The following is a 9,924-nucleotide window of genomic DNA, read 5'->3' on the forward strand; positions in this document are numbered from 1 at the left end:
ATAAATTCTTCAAAAAAAAAACTTGAACAGTAAAACAATAGTACCTTCTATTAAATTTGACTTGAAAACCATTTTGGAATTGGATTTCTATGTAGAAATTCCTAGAAGACAATATCAATGCATTCTAATGAGGAATTAAAAATTATATGTCATAAGCAAAGAGCATTAAAAGTTCTCTGTTCTTGCATGGGATATTTAACATCAGTTAAATTGCAAAAGGAACATCCTCCACACCTTAAAGTCATTTCAAAAGCATTCGACATTTCAAGCTGTGACAAACACTTTTCCCCCCCTCACAAACACAGGCATAGAACACACACCCTGCTGTGTGATTTGAAATATGACAATAAGCCAGAAGACAGGTGATTTGTGAGGGTGGAGTTGAAGGTAATGCAATACTATGAATTTTTACAAAGGCATGCAGAGATTTCTGAGCATATTTAGCTAGAAATGCTCTTTAGACAATGTTTGAGTTATGGGGAGGAAAGACTAATCTCGCAGGTCGAATCTCTCGGTTCATTCATCTCTCATTGTGACATAAATCAGAAAGAAATGATTATGCAGCAAATGTTCTGGAATGGAGTTCTGTTTTAATGATATTTTGCATCACAGGAAAGTAGCAGACAAGACAAGATCTACTCCAACGGCTTTACGTCGAAAAACTACAGCAACTTCCTCATGGCAGTGTGCATCTTTTGTGCACACAAATCAACAAATTACTACTGTTTCCTGTGATTGTGATATAAATGAAGTAGATAAGACAGGTCTTTTTAAACTCAGCAAAGCATATACACTTACAGAGAAACAAATGTAGTGTCAATCTAAAAACAGTACAAATGCTTGACCGTGACTCACCGTTGTTGCTGTGTCTCACACAGTCCTGGAAGACAGCATGCCACTTCTTCTGTTCTTTCTCCATCATGACGCAAAAATAGTGATGACGGGCGTATGGATGCCACAGGATGAGGGGAAACTGTGTGGGGCACTTCAGAAACGGGGCGCTGGCTGATTTGGCCTTTGTATCTATAACAACCGATGACAATACAAGAACATGATAACAAATTATTTCAAATTACACTGTTTAGACTGAATAGGCAATATACCACTGTATACAGAGTGTCCGGAGAACTCATCCTACATTTATCCTGTCTATTCTAGACAAAAAATAAAATTAAAATAAAAAAAAATTATATCATGAGATCAAATAAAAACTCTTATAAATAAAATAAATATAAATAAATAACCAATTACATAAACTGAAATTTGACAAATTATTATAATACTATTAAATTATTATTTATTTATTTTTTATTCCTAATAGATATAACGTGTTCATACTTGGACTTTATTAAAATAATATTGTGCTACATTTCAGTTAGGATCTTTCAGGATTCCAGTAGGATTTTCTGACGATGCCACTTTTGCATCCGTTTATTTATTTATTGTATTAATTCATTTCTCACCACCCAGGCTATTGTTGAGAAGTCCCAGGTATTCCTCCATAGAGGTCAGGGCTCTGTACCCGGCACAGTTAATGACCCCTTTGGAGTGGAGACCTCGATCATGTGCCTGTAGAGGAAACACACAGCTCAGAATCACTCTGCAGCTGAGGAAATGACAAACATGTCCACTATCAGCAGAAACTTTAGACTTCAGTTAGGTCAAGTAACGCAAGATTAACGTTCAGATCATTTTTCTTTTGCTTACATTTAATTATCTCAGCCGGGCGTGTTTGTGGTGAAAGCATAAAAAAAAAAAAACACCACCATGCTCAGTGGTTTACACTTACCGCTTTGCTCTCATACAAGCTGATGTTGTAGGAGTCGCCCACATACAAAAAGCGGCTCCTCCATTTTTTGCTCTCTTCCAGATACTGAAACAGACTTCCAGAGAAGATGGACTTATTCTTCAGAGGGTCCTGTGGTGAGAACAAACATTTTAAATGAATGAAAAATAAAAATCATTTTACTAGATGAAAGCAAGACTAAAAAAACAAAACAATGAATGGTGTTTAGAAGACCAACGTGAAACACTCCTAACCGTCTAGAATAACAAAAGGCCAGCTCGAGACGTGTTTATATAACATAGAGCTGAGCGATTCAGCCTAAAATAAGAAATGGGTGGAGCAACTGGTACATAAAAGACATTCAAGCTTATGTTATGTCTACATTCAAAACCACTGCTTTCTGCTAATGGATACTGAATTTACCACTGGTGGGTGCACATGCCTTTGAACACGGTTAATCGGTTAATCTTTGAAACTAAATACAAATAAAATGCAGACAGATATTTTTCAAGTCCAGCTGTCCTGGCTCATAACTACTGAGGTACTTTAAAAATGAGAGTTCACAAGCGTTTTTCTTGGCCACGGTCTAGATTTCTGTGTTGAGTAGAGAGATCAAATGACTTCATGGACAATTGATAATTGAGGAGGCCAGGAGAGTTTGGAAACCAATAAGAAAGTAAAACGTTCACAATTAAAGCCTGATGAGTTTTTAACTCTCTATGCATTAGTTGAGATAACCAAGATAACCGGGGGACACAGAACATCTTTCAAACCTAATGCAATCAAACCATTGCCACTAACAATGTGCTGGTGTCTGACCTGGAACTGTTTGACAGATTTTTTACACTGCAGAAAAGGTTTCAGTTCCTGAGACCTGCTTGTCTCAACCCAGAAGAATATCAGAGGCCAGGAGGGTGGGATAACATCCATAATAGGGGTCGACCGATTATCGGCGCCGATATTAAGCATTTTTATGATTATCGGTATCGGTCATTTTCAAAACCGATTCGCCGATAAAATAACTTAATTTTGAAACGCGCTATCTGATGCAGCCTGTCAGAACTCACCACTCTGTGGCCTAAAGCAGTCTCCGCCCACCACTCATCTGATTTGTTGGGAGTCATGAGTCCTTCTTAAACTGGGTGTGTGACAGGTATGGATGAGGAATGGGGTTTGGCCGAGGAAAAACCCCTTTTTTTTTTTTTGCTTTAACCTCTGACTGCTACAACAATTATTACAACTTTTGTTTAAAAGAATAATCACACAATACACTATTTCTTCCATGTTTTAATTTTAATGGTAAACCCTTTGTTTGCCAAAAAATAAAGAGTTTAACTCTTTAAAATAAAGAGTTTACTGTGGGAGTACTACACTCAACCAACACCAGGGAAGGCAGTTTTTGTCAGAGCCCTTGTTATTCTTAATTTTGACATTAATTTTCATTTTTACACCAGACATATATATCGGTTCAAAATATCAGTTATAGGTCTACTCGATCTGTAATAATCGGTATCGGCCTTGAAAAACACATATCGGTCGACCCCTAATCCATAAGTAAAGTTTTCAAAACAACAACTTAGCCTGGCAAAACTAAGTAGATCATTCCCATTATAATCAAAGTCTTCTAAACTGGGAACGCTCTGAGCGATGCACATTCAGTTGATGGATGCAAAGTTCCCATGCATTGGACAGCAGCTCCAGCCACTTCAACTGATATTAAAGTTGAATATGATGCGATTTCAAGTTTTCCTTTTTCTTTGGAGTGTTACAAGCTGATTGTGCATAGATAAGATCCCTGAAGTTGCAAAGACTAAAGTCTCAAAACCAAAGAGATATTCTTTATCAAAGTTAAGACTCTGCCACGCCCCCTAAAACGGCTCGTTCTAACACGCCCCCACATATCTACCTCACTATGTGGGAATATTAGCATAATGCCGCCCAAATGTGCATGCAAAGAAAGAAGGCGTGGTTTCAGTAACCGCAGTTAGTGTTGAAGCAGCATGTCAGGGAGACGCTGTGTGTTTCTAGGCGAAAGCAAAAGCACTTTATTTGGCCTTCCGGAAGTAGATGCATTTAGGAATCTTTAAGATTCTGACTTTGCTATGACAATCTGGCGCTTCTGAATCAGCTACTGTTTTGTTATTAGTTTACGTATTTGCTATTGACTGGTCAAATGCGGAGTTTTGCAGCGCAGAGTAACGCGTCGTGTGTGTGTGGGGAACAGGGTCACATCACAGGAGAGTGAACTGCCTGTCAGAAATCATAGCACGTCAGCTGTCTTAACCGCGGCTTGTGTACTGCATCATTACTGTGTCTGTCACGCGACTCTGTTGCCCTTTCGGGCTTGAACTGATGGTAAAACTAACGACATTATTAACTGTCTTGATATTTACTTTGAAAGCTTGAAGCTTGCGATTATGGTAGGAGGGGTTACATTTCCGACGCGTGCTTGTGGTGTTTGGCCAATCACAATGCACTGGGTCAGTTGGCCAATCAGAGCAGACTGCGCTTGTCGGAAGGAGGGACTTTGTAGAAAACTAAGCGTTGGAGAGAGGCGGGGCATAGAGGACCTACAATAATGTACAGTATTTGAAAAATAATGTGTTTTTTGAACATTAAAGCATGTCAACATATTCTGTTACACCAAATACACAAAATAATGATCTTTAAAAAAAGCATCATATGACCCCTTTAATTATATGAATTGATTGCCATGAATTGTATGTGTTATAACTGCTTTTGGCAGTTGCATCAACACAATTCATTCTTTTTTTACAAGAGTGAAACTTGTAAACAAGGACAATAATACTTAATTTGTGGGCAAGTTATACTGTCGGTTACACCATCCTTAGACTCAGTGGAAACGTGGGCTGGCACCAGCACCAGCATAATTTTGGTGGAAATTGCATTATTAAGCAAGGTCTACCCAAGATCCTTTGATTCTTCAGTCGATGTAATGGCGTCTCAAGTCTTTGTGTGCTTTTGTGTGTGTATTTGCTATTCAGGCCTGTGTTACAATTATTTAACTCGTGTGAAATCTGCTCCACTTCCTCTTCGCCAACTTCATGCCGATAAGCACAGAGCCTTCAAACTGAGGGAAACAGTACAGCAGAGCCCCAAAAAAAAAAAGAGGAAAAACTGAAGCAAGAAGGCTTTACTTCTGATCTCATTTTAACCTGGTCTGGGCGATATTCTTTCCCATTCTTTAACAATCTTTCCCCATCCCTCTGGAATCTACATCACTGGACAGACATAGAGGTGCAATATGGGGTGGGGGGTTTACCTTTCTGTGTAGCAGTTGTGTCTGGGTATTCCCTCCTCCTTCGATCTCGTAGCGCACACTGTTGAACAAAGCCACGGCATACTGCTGCTCGTAAAACCTCCCAAACTCTGCCATCACAGTGCTGGTGCGGGCTAAGTTGGAACAGAGATACAGGAATGTTAGGTTTAATTAAGGACCACAGCACAGGAATGAAATGATTATTTTACAACTGCAGAGTACGTTGCAAATTGAAAGTTGCATTTAGAGGTTACTTTAGGTCAAATGGCAGTATAAACATTTAATCACTATCACGAAATATTATAAACCTGTTCAGTTACTTTTAGTTGAGAATTGTTCCCAATAGCAATTACGCAAGATAACAACAAACATGCAAACACAGAGAAAAACCTACAGCACCAAACAAAACAGAGCTGTAACTTGATCCAAGATTTTGTTGACTAGAACTAGATTGTGAAATACAACAAGTGAGAGTCCACTGTCAACCGCACATCACTAGCCTATGTCTGCATGTGTGGGTTTGATAGTTCCAATGGAAATCATGATATGGTCATGTGCGATTATTAAACCTCAAAAATGCTGCAATATTTTTTTAAATATATAGTCTGCATGCTTTAGTCTAATACAGTACTACTAATAAAATTTTATTATAAAATAAAATGTAAAAAATAATATATTAATAATAAATGCACATTCTCTTTTAGTAAATAGTAATTTAAATAAGTTAATAAAATAATTTTAGAAATAATAACCATGTATTCTATTGTAACAGTTGTATCAGTTATATATCTTATCTGTGGAAATGCTGATTCTGAAATTCAATAGCGCTACAACACAAAAGGCGGTCAACAATCAATGGGAACTCTTGATAAAAAAGAGAAACAGTTGTAAAAACAGTCAAGTGTGGAAACACACAAACACATGAACACAGTATCAAAATAAACATTAAAAATGAAAAGGCCGGAGCCTGCAGGCTTATCGAAGCTTTATGAAAAGAAGGTGGTGATGGTGATATTAAGAAGAATTTGCTTATATAAATAGGCCAATAAATGGAAAAAATTACGCATGATCGGAGGTGATCACATTTGAATGTCATATTCAAAGCATTCTGGTCTAGTTTTACTGCAAACAATATCCTTGGCATGACAAGAGCCTTAGAGTTTGCATGCTGGTGAATATTGGCACGTGTTTGAATGTATGTGAAAGGAGATGCTTCCATAAAAACAGGAAGGAACAACCTGACAGGAACGGAAAAGGAAGAAGGGCCACATCTGATTTCAACTGAAGTTACAGTACAGCACTCTTATGCACGGGCTTCATCTTGGGCTTTTTTACTTTAATACCCTGTGTGAAGTCCACTTTGCAGTCCACGTAAGCCTCGTTCAGACTGTCAGCCCAAATCCGATTTTTGTGCAAAACCGACTGAAATCTGATCACATTTATGGCGCTTTTCCACTGCGTGGTACGACTCCAGTGGAAAAGCGCCATTAGTACACATGGCCTTCTGGGTATTCCAATTTAGTGTAGGTCTCCACAGGAAAGAAACTCTTCACTTACACCTCATTTCTCAAGCACTCCATCAGATTAGAAGCTTCTTGATACAGGACATTTGAACATGAAAAGCATGTTGTTGTATTTGCATGAATGCAGCAGCCGGTGTGTCTGTGAGGGCAGACCATTCTCTAGCAGACTCACTATTGTTGTATTAAACTAGAATAACTTGTAGACTCAGTTTGCTTTGGCTCAGTGTTGACTATTCCACTGTATTAATTCACATGTATATTTGCAGAAAGTGTTTCTAGACGTTCAGTCAGCACAGGTGGAACAGGTGCTGGCGACACTTCACTGGAAAACTGCTTATCAACATAACCCCTGAAATGTAATGCTGTTGTGAACACTGCACATCACGTCATTCATCACATCTTAAGATGGGTTCCACTCTAGAGCAGGGGTTTTCAGTCTTGGACCCCCAGGTGGCTGCAACAGAATGCTAGGAAGTCCATGGAAAAATAGAGAAAAACTAATATATAAAAAAAAATAATAATAATAAAATACATATATATATATATATATATAAAAATATAACAACAATAATAAAAAAATAATACATAATAATAAAAATAACAGAGTAAAATAAATACAATTTAAATAACTAAATAAAAAATAAATAAAAATAAAATAATCAAGTACTTAACCCTAACAGCACAGTACATAGTAAGTAGAATTTTTTTTTATAACGTAACAAACAAAATATGTCCCAAATAATATTTACACTTTCTTATTTTTCATATGTTATATTATAAATCGGGTCTATATACATAAAAATAAATAGCTGTCTTTTAAAATGTAAGGATGTAAAACAAAGCATTAGTCTATATTCAATTTTTTTTTATGTTATATTTTTTATTAGATTTTTTGCATGTAATTTTTATCTTTTCATTTTTTTTTTTACATTTTCATCCAAGGTTTAGTTTTTTTTATAAACAACATTTGCAATATTGTATAAATAATAACTGTATTTTTAGAAAAGACACACCAAGAGTCATATCATAATTCAGGCACTTTTAATAAACACTTTTGCATCACAGATCAGATTTCATTTCTCCAGTGAGTCGAGCTGACTGAGGACACCTTGAGAAGATCCTCCCCATTACACCAAGACATGTTCATTCTTGCTCTCACTCTCTCAGAAAACATCCAGCCCTATTAGTCAAATAGTTCACGAGGAAGGTCTAGAGATCCCTAGAGGAATTTCCTGCGTTCAAACCTCCTGACCTCATGTCCATCTACCACAAACATCTTCATAACTGCTCCAGGCTTCATAAAGAGAGAGTCTATGAGGGCGGCTTTCTCTTCTGAAGACTAAACATCTTCCCACAGTTCATTTCTAAATGGTGGAATTTCAAAAGGGCTGAGTCAGCAGATTGACTCAGCATTTTATGACATCAGCACATGCGTCTTCATGAGATCCACCTGCATTCATCTCAGAAATATTTCTCTGAAATGAGCTCAGAACAAGACAATCTTTTCATGAAGTGCCAACTCATCAAGTGACTCAAGCCTATCATCAGTGAAAGATCCAGACTGGTACTTCAAACACACACAATGATACTTCTTCACTAGTCCTGACTTGTTCTTAGAGTATGTGTATGGTTACAGTGATCCAAAATTTCCTGTCATGGCCAAAAGAGCTTTTGTTTTCCCATAATAACTTTTTGGAAATTATCTCACAATGCGTTTCACTCAAACTGGTTTTTCAACAGTTTTCTACAACTGAAAATTGTTCTAAAAGAACACTTAGGCTATATTTATCAAGTCGGTTTTCATCCAGAGATAGCTTCTATTATTGACATGAGGGAAAAATGATAGAAAAAGACCAGACGCAGCTCCAAAACACAACCACTACTGACGTCACAAAAAATCTTATTATAGCAGAAAATATAATTTGTAGACACAAAACTACTATTAAAGATACTGAGGATACTATTCATGATTTAAATAAAACGGAATAGAGTTGGCAAAACGCGTTGAACACCTAAGAAACGTTTATAGAATGATATAACAAATTCACAACAGGATTAGCAATATCAAAAAATGTTTTTAAAGGGGTCATATGATGCTGCTAAAAAGAACATTATTTTGTGTATTTGGTGTAATGAAATAAATCGCATCATATGACCCCTTTAAGACAAATATTACTCTATTCTGCCTCAAAAGGTCATTTAAACCTGCATGTGTATAATTGAGGCTTTAGGGGGCGTTTAAACGCGACGCGTTCTTGTGTTCAGTCCGAGTTACGTTACTTTTAATTGTTGGTTAGTGACCACATGCGAGCGTCTGTGTTGCGTCGCGTTTTTTAGGACGCCGTGTCCAAATAAAATTGTCATGATTTACTCAACCTCATGTAGCCTACTTGTACAAACCTGTATGAATTTCTTTATTCCTTCCGTAGAACGTAAAAGTAGTTAGGAAGAAAGTTATGAACTGACAGCCTGAGTAAATGATGACTGAGTGAAAAACGCGTCTCGACTGCGTTCGGTCTCATTCCGCTTTTGTGTTTGAGCGCGCGAACGCGTCCAGGTTTCTTCGGTAACTTAACACGTGTATGCTAAAAATCTCTTACAGAATTCTGGCTGTTCTGTCCACGTTGCCTAAAACCATATTTTTACTCGAAACCATCCGCGTTTAAAGTATGGTAGCTTTGTTGTACAGAAAATGACTTTATCCCTTTTAAAAGTAATACAAACGCGTTTTACCTGTAATCATCTCCCGCTTGCCTTCGTCCAGGTTGGTAGAAATCACATCACCCATGATGGCGATTTAAATGACAGTCACGGATAATGAAGAAAGTTCCTTTGGACCTGAAACTTGGGAAACACTGCAGAAATGTGTCCTTCGAGTCTTCCAGATAAACCATCCCTGGTCACTTCAGAGCGTTGCGTTCATCTTGCATTGACGTGACTTGACTGCGTGACGCCCTCTGTTTGAGAAACAAGACTCATTTAAACCTGTTGAGTCAAATGAGTGACATTCAGAGGGTGTGGCTTACACCGCCTGACACACCTAACTTCACAACAAACCGCCTGTTGTATTTTTAATCACAGCTGATTTTAGAGAGTCTGATATGATCAGGGATTTGCTTTTGTTATATGATGGCCTTTACTTGATGTAGGCTATTCATTTATTTAATAGAAAGGGAACCCGTTTTGTAAACTTTTTTATAATCTTTAAAAGTTTGTTTTTGCTTTTAACAGAAAGAGAGTTACACCAGGATACAATATTAAAAGTAAAGGGTTAGTTCACCCAAAAATAAAAATTAGTCTGTGTTTTACTCACCCCCGATGCATCCTAGGTGTAT

The 9,924-nt window shown here is 37.4% G+C and overlaps 1 protein-coding gene across 1 annotated transcript in view; it reads right to left on the bottom strand.

The window, feature by feature from the left end:
- Positions 1 to 9,553, bottom strand: part of LOC107736876 (niban-like protein 1) — a 28,547-nt gene extending 18,994 nt beyond the window's left edge. The window contains exons 1-5 of the mRNA XM_016548248.1: positions 9,323 to 9,553; positions 5,070 to 5,200; positions 1,790 to 1,918; positions 1,464 to 1,569; positions 856 to 1,023 (exon numbers count right to left, since the gene is read on the bottom strand). Coding sequence (XP_016403734.1) covers positions 856 to 1,023; positions 1,464 to 1,569; positions 1,790 to 1,918; positions 5,070 to 5,200; positions 9,323 to 9,377 — 589 coding nt within the window. The 5' untranslated portion in view covers positions 9,378 to 9,553. The remainder of the gene's footprint in view (positions 1 to 855; positions 1,024 to 1,463; positions 1,570 to 1,789; positions 1,919 to 5,069; positions 5,201 to 9,322) is intronic.
- Positions 9,554 to 9,924: the final 371 nt, after the last annotated feature.

Source organism: Sinocyclocheilus rhinocerous, unplaced genomic scaffold, assembly GCF_001515625.1.
Source record: "Sinocyclocheilus rhinocerous isolate Xijiao unplaced genomic scaffold, SAMN03320098_v1.1 scaffold192, whole genome shotgun sequence".
Lineage (NCBI taxonomy): Eukaryota > Metazoa > Chordata > Actinopteri > Cypriniformes > Cyprinidae > Sinocyclocheilus > Sinocyclocheilus rhinocerous.